The sequence below is a fragment of the Berghia stephanieae genome, chromosome 10, assembly GCF_034508935.2.
Source record: "Berghia stephanieae isolate SIO BIC M18660-M18661 chromosome 10, UCSD_Bste_1.3, whole genome shotgun sequence".
Classification (NCBI taxonomy): Eukaryota; Metazoa; Mollusca; class Gastropoda; order Nudibranchia; family Aeolidiidae; genus Berghia; species Berghia stephanieae.
In genome coordinates this window covers 5,987,455-6,013,304 of record NC_088369.1, presented here as the reverse complement: position 1 = coordinate 6,013,304, position 25,850 = coordinate 5,987,455, and the positions used below count along the sequence as shown (strand labels likewise).

At 35.4% G+C, this 25,850-nt stretch overlaps 2 protein-coding genes across 6 annotated transcripts in view; one reads left to right on the top strand and one right to left on the bottom strand.

Annotated features, from left to right (window-relative positions):
* LOC144956133 (thrombospondin-2-like) overlaps nt 1-25,850 on the top strand; it is a 383,991-nt gene that overhangs the window by 5,638 nt on the left and 352,503 nt on the right. The gene's annotated exons all lie outside the window — the stretch shown is intronic.
* Nucleotides 401-25,392, bottom strand: LOC144956130 (plasminogen-like). 5 transcript variants are annotated; one of them, XM_078886498.1, is made up of 5 exons: nt 25,060-25,392; nt 17,629-17,737; nt 12,821-13,042; nt 12,333-12,455; nt 401-2,633 (listed from the first exon to the last, which is right to left on the bottom strand). In XM_078886498.1, exon 5 carries the CDS (start codon nt 2,283-2,285, stop codon nt 1,251-1,253), a length of 1,035 nt encoding a protein of 344 aa, XP_078742624.1. In that variant the 5' UTR covers nt 2,286-2,633; nt 12,333-12,455; nt 12,821-13,042; nt 17,629-17,737; nt 25,060-25,392; the 3' UTR covers nt 401-1,250. The 5 variants fall into 5 exon arrangements, with proteins under 5 accessions (XP_078742624.1, XP_078742625.1, XP_078742626.1 ...); XM_078886499.1 differs by lacking the exon at nt 12,821-13,042 and having other exon boundaries at nt 17,598-17,737; XM_078886500.1 differs by lacking the exon at nt 12,821-13,042.

Below are 25,850 nucleotides of genomic sequence, written 5' to 3'. Positions count from 1 at the left end.
AGACACCCCTGGGAAGCTCTATTTATACTACAATCACCATTGAAAACAGCCGATACAAGTTATATTGCATTTTATTTTGTTTTCCACGTTAATATGTTTGTTGTTGTGCCTACGAAGGGTGTATACCCGAAACGTCCATTGTCTCTATTGTTCCCATCCGAAAAGCCTTGATCTTCACACTTTCGTTTGTATTGTCACGATACATTCTTCAGGCAGCCCCCACCGCTCCCTACGATTACAGACTTCTTTTATGTTAAAAGTTGTTTGTTGTTTTTGATCTTTGGTAAATGACTTTGAGGATGATAATCTAATCTCTCGCTATATTAACTTCGTTTTCTTATGAAATAAAAAGAAGAGAAATTGAGATTATTCAGTAAGTCTAGATTTTTATTTTCTTGGTGAACAAAAATAATTGCTGAAGACGTATTTTATCCTAAACGTTTTATTTTTAGTATTCTATTCTTCTTTTTAAATGATTATGGATGGTCACGACTAAATTCATGCCATCGTGTCTATAAAGTATGCCATATTTGACACACTGTAACGTCAACTGATGTTGATATCGTCCGTTTATAATCTTCCATTTTTTCTTCTTGCAATACGTGAACAACTGAAAGTGATATTAAGCTGCTAAGAGCTGTGGATGGTACAAAGTAATTAATCACAATGTTATAAACGTGCGAAATATATTCCTGCCATCGAGTATTTTTAAACAATGTATCTTAATGTTCATTAGTTTTGGACGTTTTTATGTAGGGTGAAGAAGGGAATGAGCACGATTCGTTCCATGTTTGGTATTTCTTTTTTTTTTTTCTGAAGCTGTGATATTAATTTTATTACCTTTTACGACAGCATGTGAGCTGCATAAAGTTGAGTCCTCAGAAAACGCTTGCTTAAGACAATATCTCACGACGTTTAAAATAGGAGCTAGACTGATCACAGTGGGTTCTCTGTTGATAACAAAAGTGTTGTACCGTTATAGCAGGCTTCTTGTATCTTTATTTGTGTTAAATGTTGCAATTGGTTTCGGATTATTTGAGCACATGAATTGCATCTCGTACTACATATAAAACTTTTATTTATTTATTTTTATTTTGAAACAAGAAAAAGACTATAAACGTTTCACAATATCCAATAAAAATATTTGCTGAAGAATGTGTTTTAACTCAAACCGTTCTATTTTAAGTAGTTGTTCTTCTATTTCTCTTTTGAAGCCATTTTAAAAAAATCTTTTATTTTTTCAACATGAATCATTCAAGATTGACATAATGCCGACGACATAGTGGTATTCCGCTACAGAACTCATACCGCACTGGTCCCGTCATACCAAAACACCACGGTTTACCCTCGGAGTCAGGGTCTCGGCAGTAATTGCTGGCAGCATCTATATCGTGGTCGTCTACCCAATACAAATGGTCATAACCATAATAATGAGGTCGCGGGCTTTGAGAATTCCATCTTTGACACACTATACCGTCAACTGATGTTGTTTGTGTCCCTTTATAAACCGCTCTATTTGTCCCAACATCATTACGGTAGCAAGTAGTTGATACGCATCCAACTTTGGGCTCCCTAGACAGATAGGTCCATATGCCATTCCCGTTACATATAATGTCATTCCATTTATACTCGTCTTTCTGACAAATTGGTTTTAGTTTAAAAACGTCGGGAGTCGTTTTGTCCACAGATACATTTAGAAGCGTACCGGCTAGTCCAATTTGGTTACTGATGGTCTTCAAACATGCTGCATTTAGATTTGGCCACGAAGCATTGTCATAATCGTAGAGAAATCCAATATTGGTCATTCGTGGATTAAATAAGGTACAGTTATAAAAAGCAGCGATTCCGTGTTTTGTTTTTGTTGTTGCTTCGTATGGACAGTTCTGAATAAACGGTACAGTTTTGGGTTGTGTGGTAAACTTACTTATATATCCAAAACTTCCATTTCCGGAAGATAAATTTTCGTCATCAATCCCTTCCTCTATAAATTGACATTCCCACTTTCTATTGTCTTTAGTTTTTATGGTATCTTGATGAAATACATAGAAGGCTAAACACGACAAGTCGCTAGCACAAAGAGTAGCACAGTGCAGTTTTGAGGAAACATTACGTTTTTTGTAGACCAAATTGCTACCATCAGCAGTTGTTGATAGTGCTTTATTTGGTTTCATATTGAAGTCATGGAATTGTAAAATATGGTTTCTTGCCATCGATTTGCCAAAAATGATGAAGAATAGTGGACACAAAAAGTGCATTGCCAGTACTAGAATCTTGTGGAATTGCATATTGGAAAAAATGAATAAAAATTTGAAAAATATTTTTCAAAAAAAAGAAGAGAAAATAAATCTAATACTAACAACGACTGATGACTTTCGTTGATGTAGTTATTTTAAATCAATCTTTTTTTATCAACCAATTGATAACTTAAAAGTCAGCACCAACTCATAAAAGTCTGCCACCAATAAGCCCATGTAAAACTAAATTTAAAGCACACTTAAGTCGTGAGAAAGAAATTGATAATCCATCAGTATTGGAACCAAGACGAGTTGATCAAAAGGAGAGTGTCCTACAATTACACCATCCACGAATTAGCTTCAAATCCTTTTCTTGCATTTGTGGCCCACCTCGACAATCTGGTGTGAAAAAATTAAATAACATTGAGTTTGAAGTCAAAATGAACATAATAAGGAAATTTCAGTCTTTTGAAGTTTAACCATTTAGCTGTAGTACTCTGGAAAATTAAATGCGTATTTCAAAATTTGGTCAGTAAACTCGTCCTTTGCATATCGATCGATTTAAATGACCCTTGGCTTGGCAAAACTATCAAACCTGGGATTTTCCAATCTGCTCCTTAAGTCCCAGGTTTGATAGTTTTTGCCTTGATAAATGTCAATCTAATCGATCCACATTTGAAGGACAAGTTAAAGTCTTAGCTAAAAACGTATTTCAGATCTTTTTTCCCAGAAACTTTTTGAAATGATGCAACTTTAATGTTTTTTATGTTTTCAAGGTTTTTTTTACTCTTGTGACAACTTGTAGGTTGTGTGAGCGCCATTAAAAAGGAAAGCAATGGGATCATAAACACCAAAAAAAAATCACGAGGTCATAGCAGCTGACAACCTATGGAGATTTGGCCAAAATTTAAGGGAATGGGAACTTTTTGTTTTTGATGATTGCGCATATAATAGAGTTCTTCAAATATCTTTATAGCGGCTTGGGATAGTCTTTAATGGTTCCGTGAGTCAATGCGACCAGGAAGAAGTATATACCCCCTAATTGGACTTCAAAGACAATCACTCAGATTTATACAGACCTAAGACCGGAGATTCTACTGTTCTTGTCTTAGCTAATCATGGTTATATCATTAAAGCAAATCTAGCAGCTAATATTTGCTTTTATTTTTATACAAGACCTTCAGAGAAAGTAATCAATTCAAACAGCTTTGCCACAAATCTTAGAGACTCGTAATATATGCATTTATGTGTTCTGTCAAAATATATCTGCTTTTAGGTTTAAAGTGAAGCTGTCGTGTTGGTTGTCTTGGTTGGGTCATATTTCTCGCCATGAAACATTGGCAAAAATTATTTCAACAGAGACAGAAGGAGAGGAAGGCAAACAAGGTGCTGATTGGATAATGTAAAGGAATGAACAAGGATAAACAACCCAACACTAATGAGGAAAACTAAGGACAAATCTTGACTGAGGGTCCTTCCTGTAAAATTACTTCTCGTGACTCCCTTACGGACACCCCAACCCGGTCAGGAGAATAAGGTAAGGTTCATTTTAGAAGAAAATTACTGTATCCCCGGTGCCTCCTGTTATTAATACATTGCCAAAGATCGCGGATACTCCCCTTCAGATACCTTGAAGTATATATGTGACCCTTTGTATGCTGACTACACAGAGGTGTAGCCAATGGACACAATATTGATCTCGTATGGATGAACATTTTCAACCACAAAACGAGAGACCTTGACAAAACACACCGAGTGATGTTCTGTATTGGCACTTTGAAAGGAGTGCCTTTCAAGGGAGTAAGACTTTTTTGGGCGACAGTCAATAAGTCATTGGTGCCTTACCAAAATCAAAATATATGCGGATTGAAGGAATATAATGATACCTGCTTCCATGTTTGGAGCACCGTGCTTGATTCCAAAGCTTATTTGAGTCAATAAAAAATATACGACGCACAACTCTACTGAAACATTTGAAAATTAGAAATGTATTTTTACAGATAGATAAACAAATAACTTCATTTCGTTTTCTCACTGTATAAAGTTGCCAGTTTGGCGTTTTTACGACAGGAAGAACAACCAAAAGTTGACAGATGGCGTTTTACCATTGTTTTCATGTTCAGCCGCGGTTTTGATTTGTGTTTGTGAAGTATTGAAAGGTAATGCAAAGCAGTCCGAGGATCTATTTTTCTATTTGGGTTAGCTCGAGATTGACGGATTATTTTTTCTATTAGGGTTAGTCATAAGTCTTAATAAAGGTGCTAGGGTGTTTGTTTTTCCATAAGTTACGTAAAGGGGAGACATTCCGAAAGCTCCTACATTCGCAGTATTATTTCAGTTTGTATTTTCACCTTTGATATTTTGTCAGGCGTATATTTATTCAATTTGTCATCATATAGAAGCTTTTTAAAAACTCTAGAACAAACCTTGATAGATTTGTGAAAGTTTAAAATTTCCTAATTTGACCATTGTTTTGATTTTCGGCCGCCATTTTGATTTGTGAAGTATTGAAAGGTAGTGCAAAGCAGTCCGAGGTTTTTTTTTCTATTAGTGTTAGCTCGAGATCGGAGGATATTTTCTATTAGGGTTAGACATAAGTTTTAGTAAACGTGCTAGGGTGTTTGCTTTTCCTATTACTATTAGGGTTTGTTAAAGGTATTAGGTGTTATGTTTTCTTGGGTTTAGTTGAGGGAATATTATTTGAGTTGTTTCCCTATGTAGGGGCTATCAGAAATCCTCCACAGGATCGTCTTTTAACTCTGCTCACGTCTGCTACTTCAGGTTTATTTTCGCAGTTGATTTTTTTACCACAACCTGTTTTCGCACACGGACAACTGTATGTTGCTGTTTCAGGCAGACGGTCAGACGCTATAGTGGCTTACACTTCATGTTGGGCCACACAGAAAAATCAACAGAGGATGTACCAAGTTACACAGAAAACGTTGTTTACCAATCTGCCCTCAATAAAAATTGGCGGGTACAATATCGAATGAAAATAGTTCTTTCCCCGAGAAACTGCGGGCTTTTTACTAGTACTATTAAAAGACGACACGCATCCAGGTACTCAGATTGCAGAGGCCAAATTAATAATTATGTCATTTTAATTATACATCTATTATATTTAACAGCTGCGGTTCCTTTGACATGTTATGCTTTACAAACATTGTATGGAATCATTTAAGTGATCTTTCACATTATTAAATTTAAAGCGCCCTCGGGCAAACATAATTTAAGAATGGCAAACATGTATCGTAGTTGATGGGAAACCAGTGGGATTTCGTGACATGTCTTATGCGATCATTATGAGTCGACTTGTTCTACAGTTGGTCGGGGATCATGTTTTTGTGAAAGGCATTTCTCATCGTCCTATCAAAGACGGCGTAAAAATCGGAAACACCCTGGTTTTTGACAACAATGTCTTTGTCCGAAAAAATATATAAGCATCTAACCGGATTCTTGTGTAGTCCAATATGGTATATATAAGTTGTCAACCAGGGTAGACATAAATTATAAACAGTGAATCTGTTTTCAACGCTGTTAAGTACTATTAGATTTAAATGATATCCATTATTGCACTATTTGAAACAACCCAGATTATTTGCTAAGCTACGTCACAGAATGAAACTTTGTTTATGATTAGTTTCTTAACGGGAAATAGAATCAACACACCATTACTGTAAACATTTTAAATTTTGAGTTACATATTTTTTCAAACGATTAAAAGATCAAAGGAATTCGTTATTATGACGAAACTCTTTGGTCTACTAATGTCGGTATTCAAATTTCGTAATGTCACTGAAAATAATATAAGTCCGAATACAAAAATTCCCAGCACCACAGTAACTTGATGTTAATTTGAAATATTCCGTGCGCAATGGACTTGGATCGGACAATAAGAACTATACAATACTATTGATGCTATGCATTTAGGTAAATACTCACAACATTTGCCAGCCGAATAAATCGAACCAACACACAACGTTAAGTATAACCTTGAGCGTTTATAGTCTGAATGAATGGATTTAGTAAGAACTTATAATGAAAATGTCTGTCTAAAGTCAATAACAAAGACCTGTTTTACGTCAATATCGTCCTGTCTATATAATCATTGTAAAATGTACTTAGACTAGTGAGATCAATGCTCTATGAACATGACAATACTGTGAAACAAAAAGCAATAATATATTCAACAACGGCACCACTATTTCTCTAAAACGCCGATGACAGTGACATGAGCTTTTTCCGCATATCCCAGCCCTCGCTTTCCTGCCTTAAAGAGTGAGGGGAAATTATTGGCAATCTTCTGCAATTGATGGATTGCGTTCATTTAAAAAATAAATGGGCTTCAACAGTCGTGACATCACTTTCCTCGAAATGACGCATAGTTACTTAGCAACAGGTTCTAAACTATCGGAACAATGGCGGACGCTCTTATGAAATGCTTCTCCAACGGGCATAAAAGTGTATCCAGAGCAGAAAAACATTATAAATCTGATCATGTTTCTGACCACTTGACAGCATGATCTACATACATTATTATAAATTTTTTCATGAATGACATTAACCTCTCTCTGATCAATTTTACAGTGTTTATACTGCTAAATGAGAGACTAGATCTAGATTCGTACGATTCTCTCGTCATATTACAAACGTTTAAGTTTACACATAGTTTTCTGTGTGTTGGTTCTATTGATCAAGCGGTAGAACAATGGATAATTTAATAAGACATATACCATCGATATTAAAATATGCGTAGCTCGCTATGTTTATCAATCATTACTGTTTACATTATGACGACTGTCCGAGAGTCGGGGTTATCTGGTTGTGCATTATCACTGTAGAATGAAGTTGACGTCACTCAAGTCTCTGTTATTGCTTTTTGCAATTCATGTTTATGAGTAATTCTCACTAAGCTGTATTAACTAGACTATAGACGTTCACGGTTATACCTATTTTAATGCGTAGGTCCGTTATTTTTCCGGATGGCAATATTGTGACTTATTTAGCCGAGCGCACAACATCTCCAGGATATTTTTTTCATTTAAATAATCAGTTCAACATTGAATCAATATCTTCACATTTTATTTTTTTTAATGACAGTTGTCTTTAACAGTAGAGGAAAAGCTACTTAATAAATAAATAAATAAATATATAATTAAAAGAAAGAAAACAAGAAATAAATAAAGAAAAAAATAAAGAGAGAAATTAACATATATCGATACACAGATTAATGAGCTAAATATTTTTTTTAAAACACATTTTAGGTAATTGGATGTAGCAGGTAAAAGTTAAATGAAAATTATATCACCTTAACAATAGACATATAGATAACCACGCCTCTCGGACAGTCGTCGTTCTGTAATCATGTAAACAATTGCAGTGATTGAGTAGCATAGTGACTATACAGGTTTCACTATCGATGACATATGTCTAAGTAAAATACCGACTGATCTACCGCTTGACCAATGCATACACCGACTGGACGGGTATTGTTGGACACTTTGGGATGAGTACCACAAACGATTAAGGATTAAGAATTCTAGAATTTGCCAAAACCCACAAAATGACCATTGCAAACACATTACACATACGTAAACCACCATGAACTAAGATCTGGCAATCTCCTGATGATACAAGTCATAATCAAATTGACTACATCATCACACCTCAACCCTTCAAATCCAGCATAAATAAAGCTAAACCAAGAACATACTCTGTAACTGACATGACATAGGAAACGTCAATGATCTTGTACTGTGCACTCTTTAAACTCAAATTGAAGACCGAATGTACGGTCAAAAACGAAAGATTTCATTTTCATGTAGAAATATTGAATAATCCTAACATCGCAGAAATATTCAGGCAGAGGAAGGTGGTAAATTTGCAGCCTTGAATTTGATTGAAAGCGACAGTGACACATTATCTGAAACTATAAATGGTGTACTCTCTCATCTCCAGAACAAAAATTCTAGACCACAATTTTAGGAAATTCAATCCATGGGTAACCAATGACGCTCTAGATTTCTGTGACAAGAGTAGGGAATTGAAAAAGCATAAACACCAAATCGATGAAACTAGGAAACAATTCAATCAGGCCAACGCTGAAGTCAGAAAAAGTATGTGCAAAGCAAAGGAACGATGAAAAACGACAAGTGCACCAACATCGACATTGGAATTAGAAGCGGGAACCTTAAAATGCATAAAACAACCTTATTAAAACTAAACAAGCAAAATCAACAGGTATAGAAAATGAGGCGAAGTAAAGAGTTGGACAGCATACTGTAGTGGACCCTATAACTCTGATTCAGATACAAGTCGCCCAGAACTCCTTACAAACTTTGAATCTAGTAGAGACACACCGACAATACTAAGGGATGAAGTGGAAAATGCCATCAGATATCTCAAATTAGCGCAAAGCCCCTGGTATAGATAACATCCCAGCGGAACCAATAAAGATAGGATATGAAGAAGCAACACATGATCTTATGATTCTATGTTAATAAATTATTAACACTGTTGGCCAAATGATTGGACACAGTCACTAATTCTACCGCTACCTAAAAAAGGCAATTTAATAAATTGCAATAACTACATAACAATAAACCTCGGAAGGCACCCCAGCAAAATAATGCTAAAAATGTTACATAACAGGATGATAAACAATACAGAAGAAATGTTGGCAGAGGAACAGGGTGGCTTTAGGCCTAACAGAAGTACAATTCAGCAAGTGCTCAATAGTCGTCTGTTGACAGAAAAATGCTTACAACACCAACAGGAATTATTCCACAACTTTATCGATTTCAGAAAAGCAATCAATGAAGTATGTCACCGTGGCATTTGGAATACACTTAGAGATTTTGATTTTGATGAAGGGATCAAAAAACAATTGAATCACTCTTTGAAACAATGCAACGAGTGCCGTACTACTTAACTTACCGTTTAACCTGTTTATGAAAATGAAAATGCAGGAAACTCGAATACCATCAGAGCACAGTATCAATAGGAGGCAGAGTTCTCTGCAACCTTCGATTTGCGGATGACATTGACTTGATGGCAATGAACGTCTGTCAAAAAACACCTTGTCCATTCGGGATAGAGATCAATTCTGAAAAGTCGCAAATTCTAGCAAACAGCCGAGACAACCTTCCGACGAGAATCAATGTCAACGGTAAAAAACTAAAGTAAGTCACCTCGTTCAAATAGTTTGGAGTGCTGCTCACCGAAGATGGGACTAGCATAGCAGAGGTGAACGCTAGAATCGGAATGGCATCATCAGCTATGACAAGACAACACCATATGGAAAAACAACATTCATTTGGAGTTAAGTTGAAGTTATTCAGGTCGCAGGTACTGTCCATCCTCCTCCATGGCTATGTAAATTGGACACCTACAGCAGATCTAGAAATGCGAATCTGTGCTTTTCAAAATAAGAGCTATAGGAAAATCCTGAGAGTGCCATATTTGGGACACAGGACTAATAAAGATATTTTAGAGATATAGAGGATCGATCAGGGGGACAGGGGCCACTGTTATCAATTGTCAAAAGAAGGAAATTGTCATGGTTCGGACACACTTTCGCCATGGTAATCTGTCCAAGACCGTCATGCAAGGCACTGTGGAGGGACAGAGGAGAAAAGGAAGACAGACTATGGCAAGACAGCATCAAAGAGTGGGCAGGACTGAATCTCAATAGGCTACTAGACAAGGCCGGAGATCATGACGAATGGCGTAAGGTAATGAAGTTGGCATCCCGCATGCCCCCCCCCCCTCCCCCCCGACGATCAACTGGTCATGGGATTGAGTCAGTGATCTATTGTTAAACAAAAATATCCCTTATGTTCCAAACCACTACCTACAATTCTTTGATAAATCACTCAGTCACAGTTGCAAACATTAGATTCTAAGATGTACAATTTTAAAAACTTTATTAAGGGATGTAACTCATCATATGACTGACGGCTTTTAATTATCATTGTATTGTCTCCCTTATTAGGTATTGGAACGATCTGGATACGGTGCACTCCATGAAGAGACAAACAAAATGAGCTTTTATATTGATGCTATGTGTTAGTAATATACGCACAACGTCACCAGTCGGATATAAAGTACCAACACACAAAACAATAGTTGGTAATATTGAGCGTTTATTGTCTAATTGATATCGACGGTCCGAAGATCAAACCTCTGACGTAGCGTTTCGTGAATCCGTTGATCAAAGCTCTGATGTCGACATCAGAGTTTCGCGCCCGGCGTTTTCAGGACGATCAATCCTCAGATGTCACTTCCGAGGTTTGATCAAGGGGTTTTGAGATAAAAGGGAACTGCTACTTATTCGCTATCCTCTGATCTAAACGCATTTCTTAATACTTTGTATTGAATTATACGAGTTGTGAGTGTCATTATCATTGTTATTATTATTATTATTATTATTATTATTATTATTATTATTATTATTATTATTATTATTATTATTATTATTATTATTATTATTATTATTATTATTATTATTATTATTATTATTATTATTATTATTATATATTATTATTATATTATTATTAATATTATTATTATTATTATTATTATTATTATTATTATATTATTATTATTATTATTATTATTATTATTATTATTATTATCATATATTATTATTATTATTATTATTATTATTATTATTATTATTATTATTATTATTATATTATTATTATTATTATTATTATTATATTATTATTATTATTATTATTATTATTATTATTATTATTTATTATTATTATTATTATTATTATTATTATTATTATTATTATTATTATTATTATTATTATTATTATTATTATTATTATTATTATTATTACCATTACTAATTCATTTATGTATTTATTTTGTTTATTTATTTATTTATTATTAGATCAAGATTTCCTCTTTCGTGTTTGACACATTCATCGCATTTGTCTTTCCTTGGCTTAAATAAAGCCATGTTATTCTTTTCAAAAAGATGCGTAAAAATGTCGATCCCAATAGTTGTGATGCCATCCTCGGAGCATTTATATTTATACGCGCTCCACATACAATTTATTTGTCGATTTCTGGCAATAGTGGGAAAGCATACTGTTGAGTTTTTTTTCAAAAACTGATCAACACAATGTGTTTTCTGTAACAAACACCTATCATAAAGTTGGGATCGCTCCTTTTCGTGGCTTGGCGTTGCATCTTTCAGGCACCAGCTCCGAACTCTCCAGTCAGTTCGTGAGAGTGTGTTCAAAAACATTTTGCCACATACTGATTTCCTCACTCCATTTAGTTGGAAAAGTATTTTAAATCTGATCTTCTCTTAGCAGAATTTTCCGACGAGCGGATATCGACAGGTGTCTTGATAAAGATGCGCTTTTCTTCCAAGTCTGTAATTAATTCCAAAAGAAATAAAAAAATATGGTGTCTGTCTTCCTCTGTTATTGGTTCCTATTCCATTGCAATAACATCTTTCTTTCGTTATAATCGCTTCGTTTTCAACATATATGCATTTCTTTGACGAATCGTATTTTCTTCCAACATAACATTTTCCGGGTTGTCTTTTTTGTTTGTCACCAGTTTTGTTACATTTAGTTGGCAGATCAATTGTGTTTACTATTTGGTCATCTGTCGTATCCAAGTGATTCGTCTTTGAAATGTCCGGTAGTGTCCCCACAACTTCTTCATTGTTAGGCTGTGTTAAAATAGAATATTGATGGTGTCATGTATTGGGAAGGTTAATGTCACTTCTGAGTAGTCTTGGATTGCTTGATCTGATAAATAAATAAGTAACATTGACAATACGAAGCATTTGGAATGCTGATTATAATCAGTTTAGTACACATTTATCATCTAGCATTGTATGCACTTCTGTTTATATTCTTTATACACTTTTAATGCATTACGTAAATACTTATAATCACATTTTTAAAACCAGGAAAGAAAAAGACCTGTGCAGTTAAGATATTTAAAAAATTCTTTAAAAAAGCTAGATCAAATTGTCTCACAAGCATAAAACAAAATAAAAAAGGATAAAGCTGAAAAAATGGAAGTCTCCATAACCTTCTATCATTTATGGAAACAAATTGTCAATACCTTGATCAACAGTTTCATGTGAAGTGTTTGGCTCAATGCTGTCCGATACTTGTTCATTTATTGTGTTGAGAAACGTTTGTTGAGATCGATCATTCTGGCCAGTTTGAACTTGTATTTCGAAGTCTGGTTGAGGAAAAAGAAAACAAGCATTCTATTCAATAAAATCTGTATCGTATCGAATGGCTTCTTATCATAGTCATATTTTATCAAAGGCAATCAATTAGTTAATCAGAAAATTATAAGAGACATGTATTTTATAAATTAATCTCGGAACTGTTTCACTAACGAACTTTGTATATTTAACTTTTTACCTCAGAACGAAATCATTTATTTGTTTGACAATGTTATTATAAATCGTTCTTGATTATCAATGGAGATTATACATTTTGTATTCGTACATATATTTACCATCAATATTCCCACTGAACAGAAACCATTTAACTAGGTGTTTTTAAAAAAGTAAAAATTGATTGAAAAGTGTTTTATACTTTAATAGCATTGTCCGCCTCACAGGTGCAGCTGTCAGGTGGTATAGTCGGTATTGAATATAAATCAAGATCGGTCTTTAGCATGGCTCAGTTGGAGGTTCCAATTATTAATCGATTAAATGCAGGAGAAGGGCTATCTGGCGAAGCTTTTCGTTTTTTCATCCCCACCATCATTCTTCAAAGATATCCTGTTGTCTTGGATTCTTGGACTTTTAATCAGACCTATATGCGTATGTAAACACATGCAGATGTAGTGCCATTAATATAGCTTCACTGCATCAATAACAAAAGTAGTAAAACAAATGACGTGATGTGGGTGGCGCTAAAACAAATCGTACCATGTTTTTGTGTGGTTGGAAGGGATAGGGGTTAAAAGGTGTCAACATATCAGGATAACATCGACGTGTCATAATGATGACGTGATATAATCTTGCAATCGGCTGATTGTCATGATCATGCCATACACCAACCACAATATACAATAAATTTCAAGGACAAAATCGTTCCATATTCTCGATGGCGGGGAAAGTTGTTGTTGTTTTTTTAATAGTGATGGGGGAGACCGGGTGGCCCGCGTATTTTCTGCAGTCAATCTTTTCTTTTCGCACATTGTCTTAGCGATTACAAATGAGGCATCCGTGAAATAATGGATTTGATTCCCGTCCGCAAAGTGTCTTTACAAATTGATTATTCAGTAGCTATGGTATTTATTGATGCTCAAAATGATTATAGTATTTTAATATGCTTAGATGTCAATACAAAACTACATATAAATTGTAAAACAAAATACTCAAGTTACAATTATAAAAACAAATGTTACCCATCGTCTCAAAACGATATTATGTCGGGATGAACGGGATCTCGAAAAAAGATTTTAAAGATAAAAGGATGAGAAAGAAGAACTTAGAATATTTTCGCAATTCAAGAAATCGTATTTGTTCCCCACTGTAATGAAGAGAACGCACCCTGAGTTTGATATGTGTGGCTATAAAATCAACTTCTACCTTCATCCCGACATAATACCACTTGGAGACGATGGGTCACAATTTTATTAACCCCCGAAAACATCATTACAAGACGTACTTCGATCACTTTACAGAGGAAAGGGCAGTACTTCTCCATCTACCTTGAAAACAAAACCAGATGATCAAAGCTCTGAACTAACATCAGAGGTTTGATCATCTTGAAACAAAGGAATAAGAGGGCGCGCTTATCTCTGAAGTTGACATCAGAGGTTTGATCAGCGGATTGGCGAAAACGCTACTTCAGAGGTTTGATCAACGGGAAATCGATATATTTTAATGAGAACTAATAATTAAAATGGCTGTTTAAAACAATAAGAAAGTGATAGGTGACGTCAATTTCCTTCTTCTTCTTCTTCTTCTTCTTCTTCTTCTTCTTCTTCTTCTTCTTCTTCTTCTTCTTCTTCTTCTTCTTCTTCTTCTTCATCATCATCTTCTTATGGAAACCTCCAACTGCACATAAAACAAATAAAAATACGTAGATTAAAACGTCACGATGTGAGCTCTAGCAACCGCGTGAAGGCATGATGGCAACAGTTTTCAGCCACGTCAGCAGGGAGGCTATTCTACAGTCGAGCAGTGGAAGGGAAAAACGAGTACAAGTGGGCGTCCGTTTTTTGATTAAGGGATGGTTACTTTTTATGGGAGTTCCCTTGTTGTTCATGTGCTGATAACTTTGATGTCGTTTGGGAATTTAAGGCACTACTTTTTGTAATTATATCTATTTTTCCTCACTATTCCAGAGATTCAAGCCCTGTCGTGTTGCTTCAGATGCACTTTGTTATGCGTCTTGCTGCTTTTTTTAAAAAATTTGTTCTAAAGTTTCGATGCTTTTCTTTCTATGTGGGTCCCAAATCGAGCTGCCGTACTAAAAAATCCGTTTAACAATAGTTTTAAAAGCAAGTGTTTCAGTTGAAATTTGGCATGTTTTAAAATTGCGGGTGATCTAAGCTCTTGTTTGATTTGCCTTTGAAGACAGGTGACATATGTTATCATTCCATTTCATATTTTTAGCAAATTTAATGCTGTAGTAATTTGCTGTCTTTACATGTTCCAGGTTTTAATCATGACGTTGGTATTCAAATGTAATCGATGATTTCTTATTTGTGATAGTGAAAACATTGCACGTTGATACGTTGCATTCGATGTGATTTATTGATTCTCATTCTTGTAGTTTATTTGATCGTCTAGTGTTTTGTAGTCGCCTATTGTTCTTATCTGATTATATAATGCTGTGTCGTCAGCGAAGAGACGCACTTTTGACCTAATACTACATGGGAGATCATTTATGTAAACTAAAAAATATGGTTACCCAAGCGCTATGCCTTGAGGTACACCTAATGTCATTCTCCCTACAGTGGAAGTCTCGCCGTCGACAAGAACTTGTTGGGTACGATTGTTCAGAAACGCTGCAATCCATTGTACGGTTTTGAGCTCTGCTTCTATCGCCTTTCTTGTAGATGGGTTGGACAAGATCGTGCTTCTAAACAATTAGTTTGTGTCCTGTTTTAAGAGAGACTTTGAACAAGTGAGTGAGGGCAGGTGCAAATTCGTTACTCAATATTCATAAGAGACCGGATGGTATTTTGTCAGGGCTACATGCTTTCTTTGGATCTAGATTGACGAGATTTCTGGAAACGCCCTCTGCTGTCACAATGTGATCGTTTTATCCACCTTTTAGTTGTTTAGAGGAAATTGTGTCTTTAGCTTTTGAAGAAAATACAGAGCAGAATAATTATTAAATGTGTCTGCTTATTTCTTCGCGTCAGATTATAATACATCATCATGCAAAAGGGGTGCCATACCAACCGAATCGAACCTCCTACTTTTTATAAATTTACAGACTTTTTTGTTTGAGTCTTCATTCACAATTTACTTAACATAATTATAATGGGCTCAACAACTTCTATTGGACTTTTTTTTTGTTCTGCTCCATGTCTTTTGTTTTCGTCTTGATAACCGCTTGATCATCGGCTATTCATGGTTGGTGGAATTTTCTTGAGAATTCCTTTGTTGGAATATGTTTGGTTATCATTTGGTTTACGTTTCCGTGTTTGGTATTTTGTTCTTTTCTGAAGCTGCTATTACCTTGTACGATAAAAAGTTAGCTGCACGCAGATGAGACCTAAGAAAACGCTTTCAACAGACCATATCAAAAAGATACCCAGGAGGTGAAGAATGGGAGCCAGATTTGTCGTTGTGGTAATCAAAATTGTTTAACCGTTATAACAGCCTGATTTTATCTTCATTTATGTTGCATGTTGCAACTGGTTTCAGATTCATTGAAAGAGTCTTTGAGCACATGAATTGCACCTTGTACTATATAAAACATTTATTCATTTATATTTATGAAACAGTAAAAAGGCTATGAAAATTACTCAGTTTCAAACTCTTATCCAATAACAGTATTTGCTGAAGAATAGTTTTTTAACTCAAAATCTTCCATTTCAATTAGTTGTTCTTATTTATCTGTAAAGCAATTATAAAAAAAATCGTTTAATTTTCTTCATTATTCATTCAAGAGAGATATAAAGCCGACGACATCGTCGTGTATCGCTACAGTGCTGAAATCGTCGTCCCGTCATACCATAACACCACGGTTGACCTTCATAGTCAAGATCTCGGCAGAAATTGCATCTATATCGTAGTCGTCTAGCCAATACCACTTGTCTTCCACAAATCTATGAATTCGCGGGGTTTGAGAATTCCATCTTTGACGCACTGTACCGTCACCTGTTGTTGAATGCGTCCCTTTATAAACCGATCTTTGCGTCCCCACAGCATTACGGTAGCAAATAGTTGATACGCATCCAACTTTGGGCTCCCTAGACTGATAAGTCCATTCTCCAGTTCCGTCATACATTATATCATTCCACTTATATTCGTCTTTCTGACAAATTGGTTTTAGTTTAAAAACGCCGGGAGTCGTTTTGTCCACAGATACATTCAGAAGCGTTCCGGCTAGTCCAATTTGGCCACTGATGGTCTCCAAACATGCTGCATTTAGATTTGGCCACGAATCATTGTCAAAATCGTAGAGAAATCCGATATTGGTCATTCGTGGATTATATAAATTACAGTTATAAAATGCAGCGATTCCGTGTTTTGTTTTTGTTCTTGCTTCGAATGTACAGTTATGGATAGTCGGTACACTTTTGGGTTGTGTGCTAAACTTACTTAAATATCCAAAACTTCCATTTCCGGAAGATAAATTTTCGTCACCAATCCCTTCCTCTATAAGTTGACATTCCCACTTTCTATTGTCTTTAGTTATTATGGTATCTTGAGGCAATACATAGAAGGCTGAACACGACAAGTCGCTAGCGCAAAGAATAGCACAGTGCAGTTTTGAGGAAACATCACGCTTTTTGTACACCTAATCGCTACCACCACCAGTTGTTGATATTGCTTTGTTTGCTTTCACATTGAAGTCATAGGATTGTAAAAGTTGGTTTGTTGCCAATGACTTGCCAAAAATGACGAAGAATAGTAGACACAAAAAGTCCATTGCGAGTACTAGAATCTCATGAAATTGAATATTTAAAAAAATGAATAAAAATTTAGAAATATTCTTCAAATAAAGAAGTGAAAAAAAAATCTAATACTAACAACTCTTGATGACTTTGATTTATGTCGTTATTATAAATGAATCTGTTATATCGACAAACCCAACAAAAAGTGATAATTTAAATGTCTGCACTAATGTATATAAATCTCCCACCAATAAGACCATATAAACTATATTTAAAGCACACCAAAGTCGTGAGAAAGAAATTGATATTCCACCAGTATTCGAACCAAGACGATTTGATCCAAAAGAGAGTGTCTTGCAATTACATCATCGAAGTGTTAGCTTCAAATCCTTTCCTTGCAATGTGTGGCCCACCTCGACAATCTGGTGTAAAACAATTAGATTAAATTGAGTTTGAAGTCAAAATGTTCAGAATGAGGAAATTTCAGTCTTTTGAAGTTTAAACATTTAGCTGTAGTACTCTAGAAAAATAAACGCGTAGTTCAAATTTGGGTCAGAAAACTCGTCCTTCAAATATAGATCGATTTAAATGACCCTTATCTTGTCAAAAACTCTCAAACCCGGGACATTGCAATCTCCTCCTTAAATCCCAGGTTTGATAGTTTTTTGCCAAGATGAGGGTCATTTAAATAGATCGATATTTGACGGACGAGTTTTCTGGCCAAATATTTAAATACTTGTTTTTTCCAGAGTATGACAGGTAACTGATTAATAAATGAAATGCGACTCAACGTATCAAAACGGTATTATGTCGGAATTAGTCTGACCCCTAAAAGTGGTGAATTTAGAATAACAATAATAAATACGAACATTGAGGAGATGACTGTTAAAACCTTCTGAGTCACATCCTCATAAAAATGAGTTAACTCTCTCCAGCTATTCTGTCTGATTCCACAGATTCAACAGCGAACATTTGAAGCTTGAAATCGCTCAAGCCATTGTTCTATGAAGTTGTAAAAAACTTTGAATTTTACAATTGAAATGACAAAAATAAAAGACAAAAAAAAATGCAATTTACTCTGAATGCTGTAAATGTCACGTACAGGTTGTGGAAGTCATTTTTTTCATTTCGATGGTCGGTGGATCAAACCTCTGAAGTCCTGATTTTCACGATCGGCGGATCAAAACTCTGAAACCTAAATACGAGCTTTGCGCACCATGTTTTATTTAATTTTGGGCGGATCAGTTGATATCACCAGAAGAGTTATCCGCCCAAAATTAAATAACATATGGTGCGGCAAAGCTCGTATATAGCCTTCAGAGTTTTGATTCGCCGATAATGAGAATCAGGACTTCAGAGATATGATCCTCCGACCATCGATTTGTCCTCCTCTGTAAGGAATAGAAAAAATGCCAGATTCCATGTTTGTGGCTATAAATTCAATTTTCAGAATTTAGTTCATCCCGATTCGGGTATTTTCTTCCTTGGGCAAGATTATTAAACCCCCAGTTTTCACATTTGGATAACACGGGTTGTTCCTGTGTAATTAATAATAATAATAATAATAATAATAATAATAATAATAATAATAATAATAATAATAATAATAATAATAATAATAATAATGATAATAATGATAATAATAATAATAAAATTCACCCCTAATCGACGTGTACAAATATGCAGGTCTGATATCCGAACCCACTTATGGGCCAAGTTTAATGGATAATATTTTGCGTCTTTTTAACAAAAGATTTCCATTACAACAATGAGACCCTATGGAACTGGGTCATCAGACTTGCAAATAAGTGCACGTCGTCCCTATTTAATAGTCATATAGTCACTCGATTCACTGAAGGTATTTATCCTTATTTATAAATCCATGAGTTCAGCTTAATTTCAATTCATACCATTAGGTACACACATCAACGTGAATTATATTTGCAGGTCTGATAACCCAAATTGTTTTGTGCTCATTATTGAAATACGTATTGTCCTTTAAAACAATGCTAATTTGATCACATACTTGCGTTCGGTTAATAGACACCTTCTACTCCCCCGGTTAAAAAATCATTGGAAGTGTGCATGTAACCAGTCCGTTAGAGGGATAATAATGAAAAAGTTGCATATTGAATCATAAGGTGGCATAGCTATTTTAGTAGCAGGATATTTCGGTCGATTCTTAAGATTACGGGATCTAAAAGAGCGAGGGTGGATAATCTTCCGTATATTTATATCAGAAAATAAGATGCCATCATTCTGAAACAAGAGGATCAATTCCACGAGGTATGCATTCAGTGGTCCGGAAGAATGATTTTACTTTTTCACTAAGATTGGAACCAGTCTTTTGAGACCTTACTTTTGTTCACTATTGAGATATGACGCTCGCTACGGAATCGAGTGGTCCTGGATTTCAACCTCACTCTGCGCATCGTTCAGTCTTTGGAAAAGGCTCTTTACTCACATTCTCTCACCGTACTTAGGTGTAAAATCAGTACCTGGCCGTTATCAGCGTTGTATGTCCGAATAATTGTTTTATTGCCAACCAGGCTTCATGTCGAGTTCTACATGTTAAGTGTTGCTCTTTGCCAGGGACCACTTGTAAAGAGCTTAGAGCACTTTTAGTGGATATTGCTCTATATAAAAGCTCAAGATTAATCCCGATCAGTTGGTAGAGCACTCGCTTTACAATCAAAGGGACCGAGTTCGAACCCGTGTGCAGTCGAGACTTTATTTCTGACACCTCTGTCCAACCAGCACTGATTGGGTAACTGAATCTATCATTTTTTGGGGATAGACTATCGTCTTATCCAAAGGGTAATAAGCAATTGCTATAGTCCATTTTACGCTATTGAAACCGGGATAAACTCCGGCTCATCTGTACTATTATTATTTCAACCAGATGGGATGATAAAACTGTCAGAGACGCAAAAAGAAGAAGCCCCTTTAGCCCAAGAGAAAAATCTGAAAAAGTGGATATGAAACAGTGCGAGTGCCAAACAACGCAAGAAATTAAATCCCCAAAAATTTGTTTTCCTCCATGTCTCAATCGTCTCTATGTTATATTATATTTGTGTTTAGAATATTGGCTATTAAGCTTAAATGCTGAGCAACTTATTTCGCAGCGTTTGTGTGTGTTGAACTCGTGACCTCAAGAAGTCGGGGAGAGAAGGCTCTAGACTAGAATTTGAAGCGACCTTTTTTGGGGGGTTCGTGGAGAGCTCATACGATAAAGTCACGATCTCCCCGACCAGGCGGAGTTTTCGTACCAGTAAGGTCGCGGATTCGAGCCTCCATCGCCGCCGCGAAGTTTTTATTCTCTGTTGTCTTCTGGTAATTTCCTACTCACTTCATTTCTTGTTTTTATCGAATGACGGTCGAACTTCAGACTTTCTGATTACCGGTCAGATATGCTACCATTACACCACCGATGTTATTCAATAGTTGTGGCGATGTTAATGCCTATATTTTTTACAAAGGTACGCGTGCCTTCTACGCTATGACTCCTCGCTTGCCTCACACAAGCACACTTGTTTAGATCTTCATCAATTTGATGATATGCGGTCATTTGAATTACGAAATAAATAACAATGTGAAATTGAATGTAAGCTTCACTTTATTTACGAAAACAGATAAAATGAACCTATCAGGTTTCCCCTTTATCGACAAAACAAGACTACTAAGAAGACTAAACATTCTTTTCCCTGTTTTTGTCGATAAAGGGGAAACCCGAAACGTACATTTTATCAGTTATCGTAATTAAATTGAATCTTATATTCAATTTCAGATTGTTATTTATTTCTTCGTGCTTGGAGCAGCAACATTTACATTTAAATTATTAACGACATCCGCCAACCGGATATAACGTACCATCACACACACACACACACACACACACACACACACACACAACTATGTGGAACCTTAAACGTTTATTCTCTCATTGAGACACTTTGGTGATAGCTACTCATAAGAATTGCTGGCTAAAATCAATATCAGAGCTAAGTAACGTCAATTTCTTTCCTCCTCTTCTATGTCTTCTTAGTAGTCCTTCAGAGCCATCAGGCCCATGGAGCTGGAGTTTATCCCCGTTTCTATAGCGCGAAACGGACAATAGTAATTGCTTGCTTCCATGTGGATATGACGCAGATCTATCGCAAAATACTTCCGCCATATCAAACAGACCCAGCTACCCATGCGTCAGAAAAAAAATCTCGACTGGGATTGATTTGAGTCCTTTTGCTTGTGAAACGAGTGCGTTACCAACTGAGCTATCAGGATCCCTCTCTACGTACCCGGTCTCTAATTTCTGAACAAGATTCTTATCAATAACTTCCAGCTATTAGAAAATATCAGTAAAATAAAATAAATGGTCACAATAAATATGAGAACATTATAATCATCCTGATTTTCATCAGCATGCATGAATTGTGTATAAAACAGGCAAATTGCCCACTTCCTATTTCCCACGTTACTCCTTGCCCGTGAAGAAATTTATTGAAATGAAATTTTTGAATCGAATTTTCTGTCAACTATTTTGTATGAAATGTGCCAGACAAAGCAAGACAGAAAAATACAAGACAAACATCTATCCCAAAACAATCAGTCGCCCTCGATTAGGGATCGAATGTCTTACCTTCTGATTATCGATCAGCCGTGCTACCATTACACGGGTGATGTAATGTAATGTAATCACTCAATTTGGTATCATGTTTTTTTTATTATTGTTTTGTAAAGAAGTTATAATTGAATCAAAATTAATGAAATTTTGATAAAATAATTTTACGTATTTGGTTTTGTTCAGCTATGACAATTTCAACGTTGTAGGTAAAATAGTAAAGACGTGGGAGAACTCCAATAGTGGACAATTTTCCCAGCTACCGAGTATATCAGCGTTGTACCTTTAATTACGATAATTCATTATATCGATTATCAATTATACTTGTAAATGTATTGGCAATATTTTTTGTGAGGACCAATCATATATACATTTTGCGACAGACAATTAGAACGCCTAATTGAAAATAAAACATGTCACTTTAAAATTATTGCATTATTTCAAATGAGGTGCCAATTACTCACATTGTAATAACCAAACGAGCTAATTTGGCATAATTGATCAATTGCACTGATGGACACTCGTTTCTTAATTGTTCTTGGTTATGTTTAGTAAAAATAAAACAACATTACTGCCGTGTTCTGGAAAAACACATATTTAGAAATTTGGCCAGAAAACTCCGCCTTTAAATATCGCTCGATTTAAATTACCCCCGTCTTAGAATAAACTTTCAAACCAATGGACATTGAAGAATACCCATTTATTGGTCTATATTTTGCAAGACATTCAAACACAATCACTCAGATTTATACAGACCGGAGAATCGAATGTCCTTGTCATCCTCTTAGCCGAACAACAATATATCATTGAATGAAGGATATCTAGCAGTTACTATTTACTTTTAATTTTTTTTGCAAGAACGTCAGAGAAAGTAGTTAATCCGAACAGCCTTACCATAATCTTAACCAGAATACTTGTATTGTTTTATGCATTAAAATTTACGAGTTCTGTCAACATATATTTGATTTCAAGTTTAAAGGGAAGCATTCATATTAGTTGTATTGGTTTGGTCATGTTTCACGTCATGATACATTGGTCAAAACTACTATGCAAGCGAATTTGGAAGGTGACAGAACAAGCGGACGACAAACAAGGTGCTGGATGGATGATGTAAAGGAATGGACAGGGATAAAAGCCCAACACTTATGAGGAAAGCTAAGGACATATCTTGAGGGAGGGCCCTTACTGTAGAGTTATCTCTCGTGACTCCCCAACGCCCTTATCCGACCCCGGTCAGGAGGATACGGTAGGATTCATGTAAGAACATCCTTACCAAAGCTCCTTTGCCTCCTGTTATTCATGAATTGCCAAAGATCGCGGATACTCCCCTTCAGATACTTCTAAGTTTCTGTGTGACTCTTTGTATGCCGATTATACAAAGGTGAAGCCAATGGACACCATATTGATCTCGTAAGGATGGCCATTTTCAATCACAAAACGATACCCGTTGACAAAACCCATCGAGTAATGTTCTGTATTATCACTTTGAAAGGAGTACCTTTCAAACAAGTAAGACCTATTTCGGCCCCAGTCAATAAGTCATTGGTGCCTTACCAAAATCAAAATATATACGGATTGAAGGAATATAATGATAGACTGAGTGCATGTTTGGAGCACACTTGTTGATACCAAAGCTGTCTTCCGTAGGGATATAAATTGTTCATGGAAACAACCATGAAGCCAACTGTAGCCTGCATCCTGTTTTTGTAAATGTCAATGTGCAAATTAAACATTTGTCTTATACGATATTTGAAATATTAGCAATTTATTTCTGTACCTTTAAATTATTCATTTTAAATTATTGTTACCAACGAATAATATCATAGTGTCTGTATACAACAGAAGTCTAGTTCTTAAACAACTTTAATTGATTTTCAATATGACAAAGCAATTTTGAATTATTCCATCGAATTATATTTCATGTTATATACCTATGATTTGTTATTAATAGTATTCCGTTTGGAATCTTTCGAGAAAGAAGATATCATAAACATACAATTTCCCGTGAACATTCACTTCCAATCTCCCCTGAAGATATGGAGTATGTCATTAAAAAGCACAGACCAAAGCTCTAGTACCAGATAGTATATGTTTCACAACAAATAGATATGACTGTCTTCAAGAAAAAAAGAAGCAATTGTAGTAAGGGTAGATATGGATAAGGCATTTGGCAAAAAAGTATCAGGTGACATCTCTTCAAATTCCAAATGGTAAATATCTCTCACAGAATGTTAGTCTGGGTCATGAACGCCCTGGCCCTTATTCACTCTAGTGGCTTCCATTTACGTTTGCATATATTTTGAGTTTTTAAATTCTTTTGTGACATTTCACAAGAAGTAACTGGCTAGAGAAAAAAATCTGAAAAACAACAATACGTTTTTTGAATTGAGTCAAGATACAAATACTTTTATATACTGGGTCATAACATATCTAACAATATATATTTTTTTGTTTGGCTTGTATTAAATTTCCAAATAGCCTACCAGTATTGTTTTAGTAACAAGCTTTAATGGCCGATAGTTCCATTGAATATCATCTAACTTAGTTGTGATCTAAAAATGATTTTTACTCAACGCTGTTAAGTACTTTTTAAAGGATATTCATTACTACAATATAGGACCAACCGAAACTATTTGCTAAGCTAAGCCGCTGAATGCAACTTTGTTATGATTATTTTCCTAACGGGAATGAGAATCAACACACCATTACTATAAACAATAAAAATTTTGATTCATATATTTTTGCAAACGATGACAAGATCGAAGGAAATTGGTTGTGTGAGAAAACTGTTTGGTCTATCACTTTCAGTTTCAAAATTCGTATTGTAAATTCAAAATATAACCCCATGCAAAAAAATCACAGCACCACATTTCGTAGCTGTGAGGGAATTTGCGATATTCCGCGCCCACGGGACTTGGAATGGATTATAGATAGTGTGCGCTTGGCTAATAAACTCACAACATGTTCATCTGTAAAGATAACGGACCAACACACATGATTATGTGTAATCTTGAACGTTTATAGTGTGGTCAAAAAACATAGAGGGCAAAAAACAATAACAAAGAACTGGGTTTCATCATCTTTGTTGTATCTATAAAATCACGATGCATTTAGGTAAATACTCACAATATTCGCCAGCCGGATGAATCGTACCATCACACAACGTTAAGTATAACCTTGAGCGGTTATAGTCTGATTGAATGAATTTAGTGATGACTTATCATTAAAATGGCTGTCCAAAGTCAATATCAAAGAACCGTGATACGTCAGTATTGTTCTGTCTATATTATCTTTGTAAAATGTCCTTTGACAAATGCGACCAATACTCTTGATCACTAAAAACATGACAATACTATGAAACAAAAAGCAATAATAAATCTAACATTGGCACCAATATTTAATTTCTTTAAAACGCCAATGAAAGTGCCATGAGCTTTCTCCGCGTATCCCAGCCCTCGTTTTCCTGCCTTAAAGAGTGAGGGGAAATTATTGGCAATCTTCTGCAATTGATGCATTGCGTTCATTAAAAACAATAAACAAATAGGCTTCAACAATCGCGACATCACTTCCCCGTAATGACGCATAGTAACATAGCAACTGGCTCTAAACTATCGGAACAATGACGGACGCCCTTATGAAATGCTTTTCCGACGAGCATGAAAGTGTATCCAGAGTAGAAAGACATTATAAATCTGATCATGTTTCTGACCACGTGATAGCATTATGAACAAAAAGTACCGATTTTCATTGTTTAGATTCAAACTGCTGGTTGCTGGGCCGACGTGACATCAGACTATTGAATTCCATTACCAGCAGGATGTAATCTACCAACACACAAATCTATGTGTAACGTTAAACGTTTATACAAAGACATATTTTCTCTGCTCAAGGTTGCGTCAGATTATAAACCAATAGAT